Source organism: Salmo salar, chromosome ssa10 (genome assembly GCF_905237065.1).
Source record: "Salmo salar chromosome ssa10, Ssal_v3.1, whole genome shotgun sequence".
Taxonomy (NCBI): domain Eukaryota; kingdom Metazoa; phylum Chordata; class Actinopteri; order Salmoniformes; family Salmonidae; genus Salmo; species Salmo salar.
Genome location: NC_059451.1, coordinates 13,516,927 through 13,541,024, shown reverse-complemented (window position 1 = coordinate 13,541,024; position 24,098 = coordinate 13,516,927). Strand labels below are relative to the sequence as shown.

The window sequence follows — 24,098 nt, the reverse complement described above, 5'->3', positions numbered from 1 at the left end:
TCCCTCTATGTAGTGCCGTTTGTGTCTGCATGGTTTAGGAATGAGAACATTCATCATGGATTTCTCCCCTTGAGGTCAAGTGTCTACCAAACGTGACATCTAAAAGCATTACATTGCAGTGCATATCTGAGATATAATATGGTCACTTATGTACTTCTCAATACATGCTGCAATTTTAATACAGAAGGAAAGTTTATGATCAAAGACGACACTTTAAAATTGCGTCAATCTGAATGATTGTTGTGTGCTGACCGTCATTTATTCATCCAATACCATCGATCGTGATCTTGTCCATTAGTGGCCTGTGCGAATTAACCCAGAACAATAGTAACAGCCTCTGCCACTCTCCTCCTCAGTCAATCACTAACATTCCGATTCCTTTAATCTCAGCCAATGTACCATGAACAGGCACAACAACATTAAGGGGTAGAAGTTGTGTAGCTGGCGTATTGCTATCATCAGACGCTCTGGAAAATGACGACACCGTCTGTTTCGGTTACTCAGACAATCGTATTGGACATGTCTAATGAGGAAATGGCGTTTACTGTATATACAGGTAGCTGCCAAAATAAAGGAAATACTTGAGTAAATGAGCGATACAAAGTATATTGAAAGCCGGTGCTTCCAAACAGGTGTGGTTCCTGACTTAATTAAGCAATTAAAACAACCCATCAATGCTTAGAGTCATGTGTAAAAATGCCCATCTCAGTGACTCTGAAAGAGGGGTCTCAAAGGAGCATAGGGGGTATAAGTGTGTATGTGTCTGTCACCAGGTCCAATTGAACACTTATGGGAGATTCTGGAGGGGAGCCTGAGGATTTTCAACCACCATCAACAAAACACCAAATTATGTAATTTTTCATAGAAGAATGGTGTCGCATCCCTCCAGTAGAGTTGGACACTTGTAGAATCTATGCCGAGGCGCATTGAAGCTATTCTGGCGGCTCATGGTGGCCCAACGCCCTATTAAGACAGGTCCTGTTGGTGTTTCCTTTATTTATTTGTGTTTTTTTTATATTTAAAAATGTATACCCCTTTTTTCTCCCCAATTTCGTTGTATCCATTTGGTAGTTACAGTCCTGTCCCATCGCTGCAACTCCCGTACAGACTCGAGAGTCCCCTAACCCGGACTACACTGGGCCAATTGTGCGCCGCCCCATGGGTCTCTCGGTCGCAGCCAGCCTGGATTTGAACCAGGATCTCTAGTGGCACAGCTAGCACTTAGATGCAGTGCCTTAGACCACTGTGCCGCTCGGGAGGCGTGTTTCCTTTATTTTGTCAGTTACCTGTACCTCTTCTTCCGATTTCTTGGCTTTTCCTCCATCTGTATTTCTGCTACCGCATCTCTGTTTGGCCCTTCTAGAGTTCTGCTGTCCTCTCTCTCTTACTGTGTTTTTGCTTCACCTCTACCTCTTTTTCTCTTGTCCCCTTCTGCCATAACTCTCCTACTTCTACCTCTCTCCCTTTCCACCTTGGCTTCCCCTCTCTTCTATATTCCCTTCTCTTGTTATTTCTCTCACCTTTACCCCTTGCTCTTTCCCTCATAGTCCCTCCTCTCTCAATTTTTACCCTCTTCTCTCCATCTTGGTGCCACAGATGAGTAGCACAGATCATTTTCCCTGTGAGTGATTACTGCATCGCCTCAATAACAGGACATATCTTTAGCGCAGCAATAGATAAGGGGGACCTAATGACACATAGCGTTTCCATTGGCATGGCCAGCGCGCTGCGGCCGCCGCGTATTGTGATTACCCCCCCCCAAGTATATTGTAAATATGTGTTTTCGTTTTTACATAAATTTACATTTTTTTAAACTCTCCTGGGATGGGAGGCCATTAGGGGACAATGCATTTTGTTTTTCCATCATCGTGGTGCATTCCTATTCTCTTTGCTATTCCATTATTGAATATGAAATCATATCTGTTAGACTGAGGTAGACACATTAGGCAGGCGAGGAGGAGAGTGTAGATTGAGAGGTAGGGTTATTAGTGTTATCTGTGTCAGAGAGAGATTCTGGCTGTTTCATTCAGTCAGGGAGCATTAAGCAGTAGGAGGAGGGGGGGAGGGTCTCGGTCTCTTCAGAGGAACGCAAATCCCTACAGTAACAGTGTGACACACTCGTTCTTGCTCTCTCACTCTTTGTCGGTCTCTAACACAGCATTAAAAGTGTTCTCCTTATTTTATTTAACCTTTTATTTTAAGAGTCATGCTGAGACCAAGGCCTCTTTCACAAATGAGCCCTGTATACATATAAAATGCTTGATTTCAAACTAATCAGGATGATGTCATTGTTCAATAACGTTAGCTGACTGTAGTTCTGACTTGTGTTTTAGTAAGACCATATTAGGACCGCCTCAGTTTCAGCACAACTTTTTTTTTTCAATCTCAGCAGGGCTAATCCTACGTTTAGATGGTACAAGGAAGACGCAAACCGGATGTCATTGTTTTCAATGAGAGCGCAACGGTAAATGCCGTTGAGGCTGGCGGTGAATGCCGTCGGCCACCACAGTAGACGGGACTTGCCGCCAGAGTTCCAATATTTCAACTTTTGCCGTCTGCTGTGGTGTTTTCTACCAGATGTTTGATTTGCGCTGATTGTTTACTGAAATCACCGTAGCAACGCATACGGTCGTGCTGGCCCTCTTTCTTGCTTTCTTGTCCCGCTATGCCGACTGCTATGACAGTTTTTGCGTCCCTCGTCTAAACGCAGCATTAGATTGAAAGAGGTTGTGCTGAGACCGAGGCTTCACTAATATGGACACTGTACTCCTCAGGAGTTTTCAGAGTTCGAGCTCAACACTCGACTGCAGATTTACCTGGCTCCAGACCAAGAAAACAGAACTTAACAGGCCATCTAACAGGGAACCTCTACCAGTGCCTCTAGCAGGGACCTTTTATGTTCCAGCTCATTGGTAGGAAGTCCAAACACCTCATTTACAGAAATCTCAGGCTATGAGATCAGGTACTTTAAAAGCCATCCCAACCCATTCACACCCCGTTCGGGTGCAAACAAATAAAAATACGATATTGCCCCAACTAAACTAGGATGATTCTGTCTTAATGTGCCATTTCAGGGACCAAGGAGCCCCTTGGTCGTTATAGTGCCGTAGACTCTCAGGTAGTAATGTCTGTCGCAACACGACTCATGCCTTCCAGATGATCAAAGTCACGAGTTCTGCCTCTGAGACCTGAAAGCCACTTCCAAAGGGATATTGGATGGAGTGAGATTGGCAGCTTTCAGGACTTTGGTCCATTTCATCCGCCATTACTCCCAAATAGGAAGAGCCAGCATGTGGAGAGATGGAGGGAGGAGAGGAATCGGAGATTACCAGACAGCTCATACAGGTGTACATGGAGTAGCTCAAGTAGCGTACAGGAGCCCTTTTCAATACACCAGCCCACGCACAGTGCTTCTTGCATGGAGGCTGGGATCTCTGAGGTATATGCTCACCAATTTCTCTATGACAGGATTAGCCAAGAGCTCTGAATGATTTCCTCCAATTCTGTGACTCAACAATTCCGTGATCCAGGTTCTAGCGGCTTTAAGAGCCGCTATCCCAACTTTGAAAAGCTTACCCTCTGGACAAGGGACACTCTGGGTATTTTTTATTTTTTTTCGAGATGGTTCCGCTTCCCTTTTTCTGCTGCTTTCAGGCGTTTATCAAACCCCCCCCCCCCCCTTTCCTCTCCCTCCTTTCCCTCTCTCCATCCCTCTCTTCTCACTACCTCACCATCTCTTTCCCCTCTTGTACATCTGCTGCGTTGAGTAATTTTTCTTCCTTTCTTTCCTCTGGTGGCTCGCTTGGCCCACGGCCCTTATAGCCAAATTGGTTTACATTGGGGAGATAAATGCACTGCAAATGCGCTTAAACACGTACAGTCAAAAATGCAGACAGTGCGTGTCAGGATTAGCACCGAAGTCAGGGGGAGAAAGGAGAGCGTCTCGGCTGCACAAAGCTGGGGAGCCGCTAGCGAAGCCTGCAGCTACAGGCCGTCTCATCCACTTTTCAGAAGAAAGAGAGAAGGATTTAGCATTTGCATGCAAGTCTGTAATTCCAGGAATTATAGGAACTTGTCGGCCAACAATCAAACTCCTTACGCTGTATTGTGAAAGTATTGTTTCACACGGGTGAGCAGACCTGGGAGTTACTATACGCCGCTGGTGGAAGGAGTCTTGGAGTTGGCCTAGTAGCTGGTCTAGGATCAGTTTCCCTGGTCTTGGTGATGCTCTATAGGGGAATTAGTAGCAGCCCATACCCTGACCTGGGGATAGTTTGGGATTTTGGCTTCCCCAAAGTCAGAAACTTGCGGATACCATTTTTATGTATCTGCCTGCAGTTTGAAGGAAGTTGCTAACTAGCGTTAGCATTTAGTTACTGTTGCTAACTATCATGCTAGCTGTTCCTGTAGACCAATCATTGCGCTAACACTAGTTAGCATTGGCTCGCGAAACTACCTCTAACTTCCTTCACACTGGACGCAGATACATAAAAATGGTACAATCCAAAAGTATCCCTTTAACCACAAAGTGGTTATTACCTAATCTTAATAGGAATGGGCATGTGTAATCGAGTGCTTGAGTACTCGAACGAATTTCAAAACCATCCATAACCAGAGATTCTTTTTATTATTTTTTATGCTGTAATACTATTTGTGATTTCTTTCTTTTTTAATTTTTAATTTTTTCATAACTCTTGTCAAAATAAAAAATGTGTTATATTGAGATGGAGTGGGTTAACGATCACAATACAACTTATTCAGTGATTCACTTTGCAGAAATCGCTCCGCCATTTCTTGGTTGCTAAATTTAGAATAGTTTGGCAAATCTTTGTTTATGTGACAAAACAAGCAAGTATAGCGTAGTAGAGAATCATTGTACCATCTACATCTCTTTGAAATATATTTTCCATACCCATAATATTGTATTTCAGCTGTTTTAGGTGTATAGCGGGAAGTTGGCACTATCAACATGGCGGCCAAAACGCAGCGAGGTTTGGAAGTGTTTTGATCAAACTGATGAAACCCATGTGTAATGCAAACTATGCAATATCAAGCTCTCCTTTTCACAGCACAACTAGCTTAATTAGGACGCATATGCTTGCCAAGCATAAAGAAACGTTCTTGGAGTGGGACAAGCGGCACCAATCTCTCGACATCTTTTGCCACTGCAAAGCACATTGACCGCGCCAGAGCCGAGCAGCTAACGGCTCATTGCAGTTTCAATGAATGATTCTCAAATGGCACTTGTTTTTATTGACTGAATATATGTGTGTGTGTGTGTGTGGAAATTTCAGTTCATGTTTAATTACTTAACCTACCTTTACATAGTCCTTTTGATTCCTATTATAAGGCTTCTACAAGCAGAGGTTGCTGCCTTTTTTTATGATTGTGTTCAATATAACAGAATTGATATTAGTTTCAACATGAATTTTAAATGGATCTTTATTTTTTTATATTTGTTATTGAACTGAATATACAGTTGAAGTCGGAAGTTTACATACACCTTAGCCAACTTCATTTAAACACAGTTTTTCACAATTCCTGACACTTAATCCTAGTAAATATTCCCTGCCTTAGGTCAGTTAGGATCACCACTTTATTTGAAGAATGTGAAATGTCAGAATAATAGTAGAGAGAATGATTTATTTCATCTTTTATTTCTTTCATCACATTCCCAGTGGGTCAGAAGTTCACATACTCAATTAGTATTTGGTAGCATTGCCTTTAAATTGTTTAAATTGGGTCAAACATTTCGGGTAGCCTTCCACAAGCTTCATACAACAAGTTGGGTGAATTTTGGCCCATTCCTCCTGACAGAGCTGGTGTAACTGAGTCAGGTTTGTAGGCCTCCTTGCTCGCACACACTTTTTCAGTTCTGCCCACACATTTTATATAGGATTGAGGTCAGGGCTTTGTGATGGCCACTCCAATACCTTGACTTTGTTGTCCTTAAGCCATTTTGTCACAACTTTGGAAGTATGCTTGGGGTCATTGTCCATTTGGAAGACTCATTTGCGACCAAGCTTTAACTTCCTGACTGATGTCTTGAGATGTTGCTTCAATATATCCACGTAATTCCCCCCCCCCCCATGATACCATCTATTTTGTGAAGTGGACCAGTCCCTCCTACAGCAAAGCACCCTCACAACATGATGCTGCCACCCCTGTGCTTCACAGTTGGGATGGTGTTCTTCAGCTTGCAAGCTTCCCCCTTTTTCCTCCAAACATAACGATGGTCATTATGGCCAAACAGTTCTATTTTTGTTTCATCAGACCAGAGGGCATTTCTCCAAAAAGTACAATCTTTGTCCCCATGTGCAGTTGCAAACCATAGTCTTGCTTTTTTATGGTGGTTTTGGAGCAGTGGCTTCTTCATTGCTGAGCGGGCTTTCAGGCTATGTCGATATAGGACTCGTTTTACTGTGGATATAGATACTTTTGTACATGTTTCCTCCAGCATCTTCACAAGGTCCGGGATTGATTTGCACTTTTGGCACAAAAGTACGTTCATCTCTAGGAGACAGAACGCGTCTCCTTCCTGAGCGGTATGACTGCTGCGTGGTCCCGTGGTGTTTATACTTGCGTAGTATTGTTTGTACAGATGAACGTGGTACCTTCAGGCGTTTGGAAATTGCTCCCAAGGATGAACCAGACTTGTGGAGGTCTACAATTTTTTTTTTCTGAGGTTTTGGCTGATTTCTTTTTGATTTTTCCATGATATCAAGCAGAGGGGCACTGAGTTTGAGTAGATGTCGTAACTGACTTGCCAAAACTATAGTTTGTTAACAAGAAATTTGTGGAGTGGTTGAAAAACAAGTTTTAATGACTCCAACCTAAGTGCATGTAAACTTCCGACTTCAACTGTGTATGGGGCAATTAGGATCTCTAATGGTTATGATAATTTGGACATTGTTGTGCACTGTTGACATATAAATAAATGCGCTATTTTGTTTCCAGTGCGGGCCTTGTGTTCAAGTACTCTGAAAAAAATGTTGGTAGGCTACTGCAGGGGTTCCCAAACTTTTTCACTCAGGCCCCCCTTCCACACCCCTCTGTCCCACAGTTTGGGAACCACTGGGCTCCTGGAACTGTGAAATTATTTAAAATGGCCATCCCTAAACCTTAACCCTTCATAGTTCTTACATCCTTGAAGTCATGATGTTGACGAGAGAATGTTATCATTTTGACAAGGCGCATATCATATTTTGATGTTCCAAAATCCGTTGGATAAACGTTGACTATCAACCTGAGCTTGTTAGGAAGTCAGGATGCAAATCAATTAAGTTTGCGTTGTGAGATGTGCTGAGAGTCAGCATCAGATCCTAACCAAGCTAGCAAAGAACTTTCCCGTCGTGGTCCCTTAATGTTCTCCTTTGGTTATTTGAAATATAACTTTTCCACCCTCATTCTGGGAACCAAAATGTGTTAGCTGAGAAGTGACTAAGACGTAATGACCCAAGATGAATGCGTAAGTCATTTGTGGGATTGTGTCATAACAAAAGGGGTGTGGATTTGGATAGTTCTCCTTGTTTAACACTATATCACGTTGTAGAGAGAGGTTAATTGGCAAAGTGCTCAATGCAAATATAGACCCAGTCCTGGCGGAGGGAGAGTGGGTGGTGCTGAATGGAGCATCGCTGACCTTTGACCCGTGTCATGGTGGCGTTTTCTCAGATTCTCAGCGGTGAACAAGGAGAAGTAAGTCAGTGAAGTAATCCTGTGGTCATGGCTGTGGGTCCATTCACCATGAATAATAAAGTCATATATGAACTATTCATGTCATTGTCTTCTATGTACTCTAGTCAGATGCAGTAGCACAACCCATCAAGTAAACCACGTCGTTGAGTAAATGAAACTCAAACCACCTACAGTCGATGAGTTATTAACTCAGCCCATGTAATCTATCGCTACTTTCCCGAGTCGGCCAAACATCAGGGATTTTACTGGAGAGATCACTGTAATATTCAGATCGCAATAGAGCTCAGACGGCTACATGTATGAAGCAATTCCTCGTTCAACACATTTTTTGTTTTTATATTACATGCCTGATTGACGTGAGATAATATTTGATGAATATGCCGTTGTCCCACATCGTGTAATTTGAATAGTATATATAGTATTTCGAGCAATACGGCTATACACCTGCAAAACCTACTGTTGGGCACTTGGACATCAAAGTGAATAAGGACAACTTTGCAACGTCAAATGCAGTCAGTCACAGAGTAAAAACAGCCTTGAAATGTAAAACGTACAGTTCTTTACAGCTCGACACAAGGGAATAATGTTCTACTGCAAGTCAAGGTTCTCAGGGCGCTGCTCCTCACCTGATGTTGTTCCTCATTGTGGGGACACCACCATGCCCGCCTCCTCCCTGTCCGGTAGCGTCAGTGTAACAACCCTCAGCATGCACAGCCAGTGGGGGGGTTGGTGTGCGCATGTGTAACTTCCCAAAGAGACCGTAGTCCTTCACCCAGCAGCCCTCCTCGTTCTCCTCGTTCCCCTCATCCCCTCTCTATCCCACCCCTCCCTCCGTATCCACGCCTCTAGACCTCCCAACACAATGCCCCAGCACAGCCTGAGCACACCCAATATCATAGTGCACCATTCATTCAATCATTGTTCCCTCCCCCCCCCTCTTTCACCCCCTTCATGGGCCTACTAAAGGTTTTAGCTGGGCAGAGGAGGGCTGTCACCCAGGGAACCTTAGCCCATTGATGAAGTGACAGGCGCTGCCAGAATATGATCCTAATCCTGTTTCCAGCATTATCTTAGCCCGCTGGCATGGCAATTCCTCCACACATTCTCCGAGCTGTCAACGATGAAAATCCCTCTAATAGCGCATTGCCCAGATACACATCAAAGAGCTCCTGGAAACCTTCCTTCAGTGGCTTAGCAGCGCCGTAGACACACAAGCACACACATACATGATCTCACACACACGCAAAAGTGTACACGCACACAAACAAGTGTGTGTGTGTGTGTGTGTGTGTGTGTGTACACACGCACACAGCGTTCACATGAACCATTTCGTACACAACTCACAATATGCAAAGTTGTGTACACGCGCAAACCCCATTGGTTGACAACATAATCATACAGGCTTGAACATCTTTTAAACCCAATATTTCTATGCCAGGATCTTTTATATCAACAAATGATGTTTAATGACATAGCTAGGATGTTGTTTTTTCCCTTCAAATAATTATTTTGTACACTAAGTTGATAGCCTTCAGTTAAAACTGGATAGAGAGATTTCTGATTTGTATGGGTTGTTGAGGGAGTGAGAGACAGAAAGGAAGAAAGAGGGAGAGAGGGACCGGAGAAAACAGGTGTCTGAACTTTGCTGACTCTAGGAACCTTTTCAGTTCTATTTCATCTTGTTCTATTCTTACTTAATCCATCGATATCCCAACCCAACTTAATCTTATTATGGCAAAGCATTCTGTTTCGGTGTAGCCGAACCTCGGATGACAGGGCCAAGAAGGGGAGTGGGGGATTGGGGACTCTTCAGAGCCTGACACTGTGCTTCAGTCATTTCATTTAGGATTAGTTACTCTGCATTCGGTGAACAAGTGGCAGGGGCTGTGTGTGTGTGTGTGGACGTGTTTAACTATACTTGTGGGTACCAGAAGTAAACAAACAAAAAAATATTAGACATTCTGTTAGTTCCCACAGGGTCAAATGCTATTTCTAGGGGGGTTAAGGTTAGATTTAGTCTTAGGGTTAGAATTGGGTTCATGGTTAGTAGCTAGGGTTAGGTTTTGTGGTTAATGGGTTAGGGTTAGGGAAAATTGGATTTTGAATGGGACTGAATTGTGTGTCCCCAAAAGGTTAGTTATATGAGACTTTGTGTGTACTGTTTGGCATGAATGTCCTTAAACAGGGAGGGACTTCAGTGCTCTGTACATAGGCGTTGGTTGATGGAAACAATTCCTACGTTTTAAAACTTTTAGAAATAATTTTTTGTAAGACTGTGTGTTCATATGTGTGTTTGTTTTCTGTAGGCCAGGTTCCCTGCTGTGATAGTGATTTCACACTGCAGGGTGGTGGGAGATGGGTGAAGCCTCCTGCTGTGTGATCCTCCATGGTTCAGGAGTTGTTCTGGTAGTCTGGTGAGCCACTCTGACTTAGCTGCTCCACCAGGTAGCCACCCATGATCCCAAAGCTCTGGTAGGTACGGTAGCCCTAAAGGGCAAACTACACAAAAATATAAATGCAACATGCATGTAATATAAACGCAACAAGTGTTGGTCCCATGTTTCATGAATTGAAATAAAAGATCCCAGAAATGTTCCATATGCACAAAAAGCTTATTTCTCTCAAATGTTGTCCACAAATTTGTTTACATCCCTGTTAATAAGCATTGTATCCTTTGTCAAGATAATCCCTTCACCTGACAGGTGTGGAATATCAAGAAGCTGATTAAACCACATGGTCATTACACAGGTGCACCTTGTGCCAGGGACACTAAAAGGCCACTCTAAAATGTGCAGTTTTGTCATGCAACACAATGCCACAGATGTCTCAAGTTTTGAGGGAGTGTGCAATTGGCATGCTGACTGCAGGAATGTCCACCAGAGCTGTTTCCAGATAATTTAATGTTCATTTCTGTACCATAAGCCGCCTCATCGTTTAAAAAAAAATGTGGCTGTATGTCCAACCGGCCTCACAACCGCAGACCACGACCGCAGCCTAGGACATCCACATGCGGATTTTTCAACTGCGAGATCGTCAGAGGGGGGAGGGCGGGGTGCTGAAGAGTATTTCTGTTTGTAATAAAGCCCTTTTGTGGGAAAGAACTCATTCTGATTGGCTGGGCCTGGCTCCCCAGTGGGTGGGCCTATGCCTTCCCCACCCATGGCTGCCCCCCTGCCCAGTCATGTGAAATCCATAGATTAGGGCCTAATGAAATTATTTTAATTGACTTATTTCCTTATACGAACTGTAACTCAGCAAAATGTTTGAAATTGTTCCATGTTGCGTTTATATTTTTGTTCAGTATAGTTCTCAAAACACGAGTAAAAAAAATAGAAGGCTTACACATGTAAATATGCAAATTGTCTCTGTTGTCTGTGATGTATTCACAACATAATTATTCATAAATTATATTGCATGATTTTAATTATCGTCTAAAATAATAATCTCATTCACCAATCGATCTTCATACATGTGGTTTATTCCCTTGCATTTTAACAGATAAATTACTCACATTTAAGTAAACAATTGAGAAATACATGTCTGGGATCTACAATGATAAAATACATACAGCATTGGCCTGGGTGCCAGTGTGTTTCTGCTTAAGTCAATAACACCATTTTTTTGTCACTGTCTTGACTCCGTAAAGATGTAGCGCTCTTAAACGCATGCAGAAACGACCTGGTACCCAGGCGAACATAACATAGCTAGATTAAACAGATTCATATTTGAACGTCGCTCTGTTCCCACCGTAGACTATAATCTTTACACCAGCAGGTATTGGCTCATTCTACTGTAGGTCCTTTGCATAAAGCCACAATGGAACAATTCAAAAATAGCTTGAATGTTTCCTGTTTAAGTCCTCGACACAAAAGGAGACACCGATTTATACTCCCTAACCAAGCAGATGGGATGGGAACAAACAAGGAGGAATATTTACAGTACAATGTGGAATAAATTCTTGCAGGTGGGATGTAGCTCTTTAACAGGAAGTACCATCCATCTGCCAGGTGCAGGGCATTGTGGGATTTGTAGGGCCAGTCTGTGCTGTTGTAAATCTTTGAATGGGTTTGATCTGAGGCTGGAATCTTGGTTCAATCTTTGTGCAGTTGTAATCCTTGTCTCAGGATGCATGCAAAGCTCATCTTTAATATTACTGTCACTCTCGCCAGCTCTAGTGTTGAGATCATCAGATACTGTAAACCGTCATGCATTTGCCCCAGTATGAGATGACGGCTTTGTGATATAGGAGTGTTGCTTTGAGTTCTCTGATCCACATGGTTTGGTAGGTAGCAGTAGTGAGATTGGACTGGGTCTATGCATCTAACCTGCGAGGGGTCAAATAAGCAGTGTCCAGTAGTGTATTGATCTAATGTCCAGTCCCAGTGTCCAAAACTGATGCAGTGTCTATAATGTCCAGTCAGTGAAGATGTCAGTAGAAGGAGTCGTAATGTCTGGCTGCGTCCTTGGTAGCTGCCCTGCACTGGGGGGGGTCAGGGGGTCAGGTCAGTTGGGTAGTGTGTCCAGGCCCAGGGAGGCTGCGTGCTGCTTTGCCCTCAGACGCAGGTTCTCGATGCTGGTGGTCTTGCTGTTGAGGCTGGGCATGCTGCCCGGAGGAGGCCAGGGGGCTGTTCCACACCTGCTGGGCCTGGGACATGGACTGGTAGTAGGATTGGCAGGGCAGGGAGCTCAGGGGGGAGGGCATGTTGACGTTCATGCCTAGGTAGGGCAGGGAGGAGGGGGTACCCATGTCGAAGGAGGGGTAGTGGACCATGTTGTTGGTGGCGGCCATGTGCTGGCGGAACTGCTCCTGCAGGCGGAAGAGGCTGAGGGGGGACGAGGCGTAGGAGCCCTGGGACAGACCACTGCTGCCCATGCCACCACTGGAGGAAGGGAGGGAGGGAGAGCCCAGGGGAGAGTCTGATGATGAGAGAGGGAGAAGAAGATTTTGGTTTTAGTTAGGTCAAAAGATAATTGTAAACCGGGTAGTTTGGGTCCTGGTTGCTGATTTGGCTAAAACAGCATTTCAGCACCTAGGGGTTCGTGGTATATAGCCAATATACCATAGCTAAGGATTGTATCCAGGTACTCCGCTTTGTGTTGTGCATAAAGAACAGCCCTTAGCTGTGGTATATTTAAGCAATAAGGCCAGAGGGGCTGTGGTATATGGCCTATATACCACGGCTAAGGGCTGTTCTTACACGCAACGCAACGCGGAGTGCCTGGACACAGCCCTTAGCCGTGGTATATTGGACATATATCACAAATCCTAGAGGTGCCTTATTGCTATATAAACTGGTTACCAATGTAATTAGAGCAGTAAAAATAAATGCTTTGTCATACCTGTGGTATACGGTCTGATATACTACAGCTGTCAGCCAATCACCATTCAGGGCTCGAACCATCCAGTTTATAATGGCCAATTTTCCACACCCCTTTGGGCTTTCTTGCATAAATAACCACCACTGTTTATGTATTGTTTTGTGTTTGTTGCAAAGACTATTAAAAGACAATTCTGTTTTGTAAGCAGGCTCAGTCTCTATGTATGGCCCAATATCTGTGACTGTGATAGAGGAATTCACACCTGATGTGGGGCTGAGGCGTTTGCAGGACGGAGAGCCGCCTCCCGGCTGCAGCCCTGCATCCCCCTGCTGCATCTCCCCCTGAAGCTGCTGCTGCGTTTCCTCCTGCAGCCTCTCCCTCCTCAGCTCTTCCTCTCCCTCACCGTTGTCTTCGGCGGCCGACTCGCTGTCTGAGGGCTCCGGGGAGGTGACGTTCACCTCCACGTTCATCTCTGCAGGCTGGGGCTGCATCGACTCCAAGAGGGAGGAGGAAGTGGAGGAGGAGGGAGGTGGAGGGCTCTGGGTGGAGGGCACACTTGTGGTGGAGGTGTCCTTGGTCTTGACATCCTCCTTGTCAACCCCCTCTCCGTTGGCCTCCTTCTGTTTCTGGAGCTGCTCCTTCTGGAGGCTGCGCTGCTTCTTGCGGAACTTGGCGCGGCGGTTTTTGAACCACACCTGGTGAGAGGAAGGATTTCAGTTGTTTTACAGTACTATTTAATCTCAGATTATCTTTTGGCTGAAATGTATTGCTACAAAAACTGGAATTCTCTATAATAGCCAAGGCTTCTGATAATGTCAATATTGGTCATTTTGATTTTATATACAGTACCAGTCAAAAGTTTGGAGACACCTACCCATTCAAGGGTTTTTCTTTATTTTTACTATTTTCTACATTGTAGAATAATAGTGAAAACATCAAAACTATTAAATAACACACATGGAATCATGTAGAAACTAAAAAAGTGTTAAACAAATAAAAATATATTTATATTTGAGATTCTTCAAAGTAGCCACCCTTTGCCTTGATGATAGCTTTTCAAACTCTTGGCATTCTCTCAACCAGCTTCATCTGGAATGCTTTTCCAACAGTCTTCAAGGAGTTCCCACATATGCTGAGCACATGTTGGCTGCTTTTACTTTACTCTGCGGTCCAACTCATCCCAAACCATGTCAATTTGGTTGAGTTCGGATGATTGTGGAGGCCAGGTCATCTGATGCGGCACTACATCACTCTCCTTCTTGGTCAAATAGCCCTTACATAGCCTGGAGGTGTGTTGGGTCATTGTCCTGTTGAAAAACAAATGATAGTCCCACTAAGTGTAAACCAGATGTGATGGTGTATCGCTGCCATCACATGGTAGCCATGCTAGTTAAGTGCACCTTGAATTCTAAATAAATAACTGACAGTTTCACCAGCAAAGCACCATCACACCTCCTCCTCCATGCTTCACGCTGGGATCTACACATGCAGAGATCATCTGTTCACCTACTCTGTCTCACAAAGATACCGCAGTTGGAACCAAAAGTCTCAAATTTGGACTCATCAGACCAAAGGACAGATTTCCACCAGTCTAATGTCCATTGCTTGTGTTTATTGGCCCAAGCAAGTCTCTTGTTCTTATTGGTTTCCTTTAATAGGGGTTTCTTTGCAGCAATTGGACCATTAAGGCCTGATTCATGCAGTATCCTCTTAACAGTTGATGTTGAGATGTGTATGTTACTTGAACTCTGAAGCATTTATTTGGGCTGTAATTTCTTAGGTGCAGTTAACTCTAATGAACTTATCTTCTGCAGCAGAGGTAACTCTGGGTCTTCCTTTCCTGTGGCGGTCCTCATGAGAGCCAGTTTCATCATAGCGCTTGATGGTTTTTGCGACTACACTTGAATACATTTTTTAAGTTCTTGAAATGTTCCATATTGACTGACCTTCGTGTCTTAAAGTAATGATGGACTGTTGTTTCTCTTTGCTTATTTGAGCCGTTCTTGCCATAATATGGACTTGGTCTTTTACCAAATAGGGCTATCTTCTGTATACCACCCCTACCTTGTCACAACACAACTGATTGGCTCAAAACGCATTAAGGAAAGAAATTCCACAAATTAACTTTTAACAAGGCACACCTGTTAATTGAAATGCATTTCAGGTGACTACATGAAGCTGGTTGAGAGAATGCCAAGAGTGTGCAAAGCTGTCATCAAGGCAAAGGGTGGCTACTTTGAAGAATCTCAAATATAAAATATAAAACACTTTTTTGGCTACTACATGATTCCATGTGTGTTATTTCATAGTTAGAATATCTTGACTATTATTCTACAATGTAGAAAATAGTAAAATAAAGAAAAACCCTTGAATGAGTAGGTATGTCCAAACTTTTGACTGGTACTGTACATCTTTGATGCGTCCAATGTGTATATTGTTGATTCTTACAAATATAATTTGAACTAATAACACATTTACTTCTACACTGAACAAAAATATAAACACAACATGCAACAATTTCAAAGATTTTACTGACTTACAGTTCATATAAGGAAATCAGTCAATTTAAATAAATTCATTGGGCCTAATCTATGGATTTCACATGACTGGTAATACTGATATGCATCTGTTGGTCACAGATGCCTTAAAAGAAAGGTAGGGGCGTGGATCAGAAAACCAGTATCTGTTATGGCCACCATTTGCCTCATGTTGCGCGATACATCTCCTTCGCATAGAGTTGATCGGGCTGTTGATTGTGGCCTGTGGAATGTTCTCCCACTTCTCATCAATGGCTGTGCGAAGTTGCTGGATATTGGTGGGAACTGGAGCACGCTGTCATACACGGTGATCCAGAGCATCCCAAACATGCTCAATGGTTGACATGTCTGGTGAGTATGCAGGCCATGGAAAAACTGGGATATTTTCAGCTTCCAGGAATTGTGTACAGATCCTTGAGACATGGGGCCGTGCATTATCATGCTAAAACATGAGTTGATGGTAGTGGGTGAATGGCATGACAACGGGCCTCAGGATCTCGTCACGGTATCTCTGTGCATTCAAATTGCCATCGATAAAATGCAATTGAGTTCATTGTCCGTAGCTTATGCCTGCCCATACCTTAATCACACCGCCAGCATGGGTCACACTGTTCACAACGTTGACATCAACAAACTGCTTGCCCACATGACACCATACACGCTATCTGCCATCTGCCCGGTACAGTTGAAACCGGGATTCATCCGTGAAGAGCACACTTCTCCAGCATGCCAGTGGCCATCGAAGGTGTGCATTTGCCTACTGAAGTTGGTTACGACGCCAAACTGCAGTCAGGTCAAGACTCTGGTGAGGACAATGAGCTCACAGATGAGCTTCCCTGAGACGGTTTCTGACAGTTTGTGCAGAAATTCTTCGGTTGTGCAAACCCACAGTTTCATCAGCTGTCCTGGTGGCCTGAAGGTAAAGAAGCCGGATGTGGAGGTCCTGGGCTAGAGTGGTTAAACGTGGTCTGCGGTTGTGAGGCCGGTTGGACGTACTGCCAAATTCTCTAAAACGACTTTGGAGGCCGGCTTAGGGTAGAGAAATGAACATTAAATGATGTGGCAACATCTCTGGTGGACATTCCTGCAGTCAGCATGCCAATTGAACGCTCCCTCAAAACTGTGACAAAACTGCACATTTTAGAGTTGCCTTTTATTGTCCTCAACACAAGGTGCACCTGTGTAATGATCTTGCTGTTTAATCAGCTTCTTGATATGCCACACCTGTCAGGTGGACGGATTATCTTGGCAAAGGAGAAATGCTCACTAACAGGGATGTACACAAATTTGTGCACAATTTGAGAGAAATAAGCTTTTTGTGAGTATGGAACATTTCTGGGATCTTTTATTTCAGCTAATGAAACATGAGACCAACATTTCACATGTTGCGTTTATATTTTTGTCCAGTATATATTGCTCTTCCTGTCTGCAGAATTCAAAATCATCCACTAGTCATGGCCAGAAAAAAATGTGTCTTCCCAAGACCGACATCATTGGAGATCTTTGGTATGTGCCTTGATATGTTTCTCCAGGAATGAAGAGGATTAAGTAAATATCGCTCTTTATCATCCTCGCGCCCACTCACTCCACCCCAGAAATATTTATAGTAGAAATATTTCCTTTCTTTTGACTCCGTAGTATCCTCACCTGTACACGGGCCTCTGGTAGGTTGGTGCACATGGCCAGGCGCTCACGCATCACCACGTCAGGGTAGTGGGTCTTCTGGAAGGTCTTTTCCAGGGCCTCCAGCTGCTGGGCAGTGAAGGCTGTGCGACTGCGCCGCTGCTTTCGGTGCTGGGAGCCATACCGGGCCTCGAGGATGATGTCTTGAAATGTGCAGCCGTTGAAGGAAAAGAGACAGGGCCAATTTAATTGAGAGTCTGGCTCTGAATATGGATTTAAGTAGATGCTTCAATTTATTGTGTAAGACACTAGTTCAAGAGCCCTTTAACACAAGGGCAACAGACTTGTCCGTCACATAGCATTAGCCTAATTGTATTGCAAATATTTCTGACTTATGGACAGATTTAAGCTATATATTCAGAAAATGTGCAACCAGTTCTTACCAGCCAGCCTCTCTGCCAGGGTGAGCGCGTGCACGGACGGCCGGTAGTCAGGGGCATGCTGGGCCTGCTGCGCCGCCTGCTGGTGGAGGTTGTACATGGCGCTTAGCGAGTTCATGGCGTGGAGAGAATATCCATTCACTCCGTAGTGTTGCATGGCTGCCGTCAACTTAAAAAAAGTGGGAAAAGTTGTTGTTTATGGGCATTTGTGAGTACACAAGTTTGAGGTTAAATGTAGCTACAAGTCAAACAATGTATTGTTATTGTTGAATTATAGCCTAAAACCATAGTGTAATATTAGTGTGGATTGATAAAGGCTATAGTCTTGTTAATAGCCTGTAGATGTAGATTAATAGATAATTCAAAGATCAAGTAGGCTTAAGTTATTATCACCTATTTTTATTATATCTTCATTTTCTATTTCCATACATTTTATTACAACTATTTCGCCTATCAAAAGCTGACTTCTTATACCTTTAATTGGGCATCTGCATTTGGACACGATCCAATATTGCATCAGCTATTATATGGCTATAACTGTAAATATGTGTAGTTGTAAAGATTAAAGCTGAGAGTGAGACATTATAATGTAATGGCATTGAGAAGCCAAGCCAGCCTCCACTAACCCTAACCCTCTGTTCCCACGCAAAGCTCGCTATTTAGCCAGCCTGTCCCAAGAGAGTTCCCCCTCCACTAAAGCCCCAGGGGCTGTATGAAATAATTAGCCTATTCTCCTGTGTTATCGCAACATTAATGCTGATATTGATATTCATTATTTGTATGTCGCACTTGACGTTGTGCCTGAAAGCAAAGCGACGTGGGCCTACTAAATTGGCAAAATATAGAGTCCCTACAGCACTAGCTGAAGTTAAAAACGTCAACTGAAAACTACACAATAATCAGAAATTAATCGGGGACTTTGCTCTGAAAAATCACACAAAAGCAAATAACTTGGCGTGACAAGCAGTTTAAATTATTAAATTCTATAACGTTTTCATTAAGAGTCCTATTAATTGTAGACTTATTGTCATATCCATGTGTAGCAAATTACCGCGTTTAATAGCCTAGCTAATTTGTATTTACACATACATTACGATCAAATTATCCAAGCCTACGACATAAATCTAAAATGTGTCAGTGCGTTGAGAATTTAATCGCAAACTGCTCATAAAACAAGTCACGACGAATCATGTTTATTTTTGCTATTATTTGTATTATTTATTTATTAAGACAAGTTGGCCTAGCTTCATGTGCGTGCATATTGCGTTCATAATGTGGAATACTGACTGCAATGTTGTTATTTTAAGAATAATAATTTTAAGTAGGCCTGCAATAATATTTGTCTGAATATAATTTCAACCCTTCAAATAGGTGGATTCGCCTGTTTTGGATCTATTTATTTGCTATATTTAGCAGTCTTGCACTATGTCCAAAAGATCATATAGCCTACGGTATTTTATTGTATATGCTCTTGGGAATGAAAGCCCTAAGGGTGACAGCGGGAATGTGGAGGCTAACACAACAATAATCTAAATACAGTAGCCTAAATGATAGTGTTAGATCCCAATCACGTTAACATTTCATCTTGTCTTTCATAAGGCAGAAATGTAGAATGTATGAAGTGAAATTATTAAAATTGGTAATTAAAGTTGAATATAATAATATTAATAATAACAAATAATAATAATAATAATAATAGTAATTGAACGCTTATAACCTGATAGGCCTATTACGTTATTTTCACTTTCATATATTGTCACCAAATGCAGGAGCATTAACATTTATCAAGATCTAACAAAATCTGAATGTTTGAATGCTGCAAATCTTGATTTGTCAGTTATGATGGAAGCCTATAGGCTACCTATTATATATTGACAAATGTTTTGCCATGCCAATAATACAGTAGTGTAATGACAAGGTAATTTCAGACACATTTACATGGATTATCATAGGCCTAAAATACAGCCTATACTAGATAAGGCTTGCTTTTAACTGTAATGTATTTGATAAAACATGATTTAAAATTACAATAAAATGAGTTACAATAAACTGGAATATGCCATAGCCCACAGGTCAAGGAATCTGTTTTTTCTGTATTCGCTAGCGAGTCTTTGCCAGCCAGCCATGAGGGAACACTTTACATTGGCCTGGACGAGGAGAGAATGTGCATTGCTAAATATTTACTTATCTCCCTGAGTGTTTGAGTTAAATGGGAGCCGTTTCTCCCGATCTTTGGCTGCTCGCGTCCCACTGCCCGGAGGCTTGCTGTGGCGGGGAGATGTATGAGGGCTCTTCAGTGAAATATGGTGATCCCCAGTTGGCTACCCCGTCTAATGTAGGTGCAAATAGGTTTCAAATGCTAGGCTATTTCATTTGTCATCCGTTCTGACACGTGAAAGGTGTGTGTGTGTGATTAATAATGTCAATTTTTGAATATGACAGTTCATCTTCCTATAAGTGCCATTGCCTGTAGCCTACATATGGTTTACAATTGGTTTGAGAATGTTTAAATATTAATATCTCCATGTGGAGAGAGTCAGTTAGCCTTGGGTATCTGATTTAAGCCTCATTATGCTAATTGCCGTGGATGTATATGTTCTACCCCAGACACTGAAGAGGCTATATAGGCCTATCGCCCAGGGGCCGCCGATATGTCTGTACAAGCGACACACTCCTCTTTGTGCATGCACCCCTGATTCAAGTTATGCCCAAACCTACGCTAATATACATGGATAATTTAATAAACTATTCATGAGATTAACATTTCATAAAATAATGTTGACATTTATGCTAAGTTTAGGCGTTTCCACTTATAATAAATGCATTTTCATAAGACTACAACAATATTTTTCTCCAAGGTTTAAATTGTTCAGATATTTTGACAGGCACACTTAAGAATGGTACTTTTCTAGCATGGTCCATCCCTGATTTGTTTTACTGATGCATGCCCTTCAGAAAGTTCTTACCTCTTGCACACGCCGCTCCTGGGGGTCTTTAAGTGGTGTAGCCTATGTCCGGCTGTTTTCAAATGGAATATTAGCTTTCAAAGTATCACCTCGTGTGTTTACTTATCAATTCCGTGCTGTTTAGTCCTGCATACTCATTTTTGAACTAGTGTCCAAACTCCTCAAAGCGCTGTCTTCTTTCAGGAATACAGTAGTCCGTTTTCAGTGCGCGGTGCTCTCGCTCTCCTGTCGTTCTCCCGAGTGTGGAAGAATCCAGAGTACTGCCATATATCAGGCTCGCGCACGAGGTAAGGGCTTTAAAGAACTCGAGCGCCCGGTGAGGTCATGCAAGATTTCAAATGGTTCTTTGCTGTGCCAATCAAAAGAGGTTACTTCTACTCCTGTCTTTCTCATGACTGATTTAGATTTCATTTCTGAATCCATGTCTGGACATGAATGTTAGCGTAATATTATAAAGAAAAAAATGTGTATGTGGATCTGTGATAATTAAAAGTCTTCATTTAGAATACTGACATTGGCAAGGTATTTTCATATTTACTCTATCAAATATCGAAACGATCAAATGGTGTTATGAGTATTTTCATCCTCTTAACTTGTAGGGCCATTGCTGTATGGGTCGTTCCACGAAATGCGTGCCCTTTGTGCCCCTTTTATTTTAAGTAGAAATTGTGCACCAATTTGGAATTTTCAACGTTTGTTATATTCAAGGAAGTGCCCTTTAATATAGACCACGTGGAGATTTCAATACATACATTTTTTTTCATATGTATAAAGACTAGCTAAAGTGTCAAAATTCTGCGTTTTGACATGTCACTTCATGCACCCTCTGTGACTTCCAGGAAGAGTTTAACCCACTTCACCCCAAAAGTTCTCACCATCATTGTAAAGCCTTAGTTATTTTGTTGCTTTGTCGTTATTTCTGAATATTATTTATTTAATGTGATTGGGTGATCTTTGGCAATTGTGATTCATTTTAAGGTAAAAAAAAATATACAACTTTCCCTCATTTTAAGGTTGTTACCTGAACTGTACTGTCGTTTAAATATGATAACTATTCCTTTAAAAAATATATATAAATAAACATTGAACATGTAATAGTAAAATCATAATGCATAAGCAGGTGAGCTGGCTCTACTCTTTTTGGTAATTTTCTAGTGTTTTGTGGTGGAAAACTGAGTGGGTCGAGAACTAGCCAATCCTGTTACCCATAGTCAGACAGGATAGAAATGTTTAAACAAGTGATCTTTTTGTGAAGCTTGCATTCAATTGCCCCTCCTTGCTGCACACAACAAGCTTCCATTCCCCCTGTCACAAGGGGATTCATGGCTGACTTAAGATAAAATCTTCAACCGTGTTATGTCAACCCTTTTATGGTCAACCCTGTTACTTTATTTGGCACATAAAGGCCCAATGCAGCCGTTTTCATATCAATATAAAATAATTTCTGGGTAACAATTCGAAAGTACCATATAGATTTCCATTAAAATATTTTTTACTAAAAACTTTTCTCAAGCAAGTATTTTGCTTGGACTGTCTGGGAGTGGTCTGAGTGGAGATGGGGAAAACTGAAAACACGCTGTTATTGGCAGAGGGGTTTGGAACTCTCTCTGTTATTGGTCTGTTAAGATAATTTACCGCGTGGTGATGTCACTATGCAAAGACTAAACTCCCCCAATGCAAACCTGCTGATTAGAAGGTCCTGTGTATGTAGATTGTGTTTTCAACCAGCAACTATCAGGAAATTACACATTTTTTTCTCTCACACTTTTACAGTGTTAGTTTCATCAGCTGTTGTACAATATGATATAACACGTATGAAAATATTGACTGTACTGGACCTTTAAAGGGCACTTACCATAGTTTAAAAAAAAAGTATTTAACCTCTTGAGATTGGAAAACGTGTTTTATTTTGAACATGTGCTCTTTATGACAGAATGTTAAAATGAGATGAAATCATGCAATAACGAATCTCAAATGTTGCTCAGTCTATAATTTCATATGCAGAAATTAAGGCTGTCAGAGTTCGTCTGTTAACTCGAGTGAATTTCTTGTAGTTTTAGTGCACTCTTTTTTTTTTTCATCATGATTAATTGCGTTGTCTCAAAGCGTTCAAAATAATCAAAAATACGGCATCTATACAGCTAAAAAAAAACATTCCATGTTAAAACAAGTTGACATTGAGGTCAAAGAAAGTGTGCTTCATCAATTTACCTGATTCTGCTTACCATTAGTCTACTTTGGACAAAATCAAGACATCAATATAATTTTAATGCTTTCTGTATAAAACGTCTTAAATTACAGCTCATTTTGAGCGAATTCTGCATTTGTGATTAATTATGATTAATGAAATCAAATCCCGCGATTAACTCGATCACATTTTTAATCATTTGACAGCCTTAGCAGAAATATAGCCTAAGTGTTTCTTTCCTTCAGTCTCATTTTCTTAATTAAAATATAGCCTGCATTTGGCAATTGCTTTGCATTTCGGCTTAAGCACTTTGTAGCCTATATCTTTGATCAATGTGCAGTCTTTTTTCAAATGGAACTTGGAACATCGACTAAAATCCACTATCCCATTTTGCAAACCCATGCAGTATTATATTAGCCTATATGTAATAGCCTAAAAGTGTAGCTATAATAATTAATATATGTTTGTTTATTCAAGAAGTGCCAATGGCTTCAATAACGCTTTGATTACAATGGTTTGCATGCAGGTTTTGGGTTGTTTTAAAGGGTTGATTTACTCATGCAATAATTTTATTAGCTTTTTGACTTTGTCGAGCCATTTGCTGAGGAGACTGCGGTGGAGAGATGGGTAATAGATGCCAGGGTACTACTGCCTTTAGAAACTCTCCCGGCCTCAAGGGATTTAGGTTAGGATTGGGGAGACAAGACGCCATTTCAGCCTCTAAAAAAACTGTCTTAAAATGACTGCTGGTAAGAGGATTAAAACAATAATGCCCCCTCTCTTCTTCAAGGTTTTAAGAAAAGATTTCTTCTCCCGGAGAAAACCCGTTTAGGCTGGAATTAAGGGCAGCGAAATGTAGCCTTCTAATGTAGCCCAACGCTTGCATATTTTGTTGAATTTCTCCAAGAGAGGAGAGAAAGAGAAGGGAGGGTGTGAAATCTTAAACTCAATTTGATCTTTGACCATATTCATCCATAGAAGTTTAGACTTTAGATCAAACACTGCACGAAAAGAAAACGTATGCACTCTCACGACTTGAGTTTACAATCCAGTCTTGACGTGAAATGCCAATAACGACTTTTCCTGGGAAATCGTCAAACACGTGCGCAATACTCAATATGCTGTTGTATTTTCTTTTGTAGGTTGTGTCATTCTCACATCTTAATTGATTAAATGTATTTCATGTAATACATCAACATGTAATAACAGGGTATGGGAGACAATTTGGGAAACCTCTGACGCAAATAGGGAAAATTATAGGTCTATTAAATGGTTGTAGATAATGAATAAGCCGTGTTGGCGTAGCCTGGTGGATTGAGCAGGTTGG

The 24,098-nt window shown here is 42.0% G+C and overlaps 1 protein-coding gene across 1 annotated transcript; it reads right to left on the bottom strand.

Annotated features, from left to right (window-relative positions):
* Positions 1 to 11,158: 11,158 nt before the first annotated feature.
* LOC106613550 (diencephalon/mesencephalon homeobox protein 1-B) lies at positions 11,159 to 20,863 on the bottom strand. The gene is given in 6 exon segments (XM_014215922.2): positions 11,159 to 12,307; positions 12,309 to 12,615; positions 13,280 to 13,712; positions 17,202 to 17,380; positions 17,621 to 17,786; positions 20,584 to 20,863. Coding segments are annotated over 5 exon segments (1,179 nt in total). The 5' UTR covers positions 17,775 to 17,786; positions 20,584 to 20,863; the 3' UTR covers positions 11,159 to 12,201.
* Between the last annotated feature and the right edge of the window lie 3,235 nt (positions 20,864 to 24,098).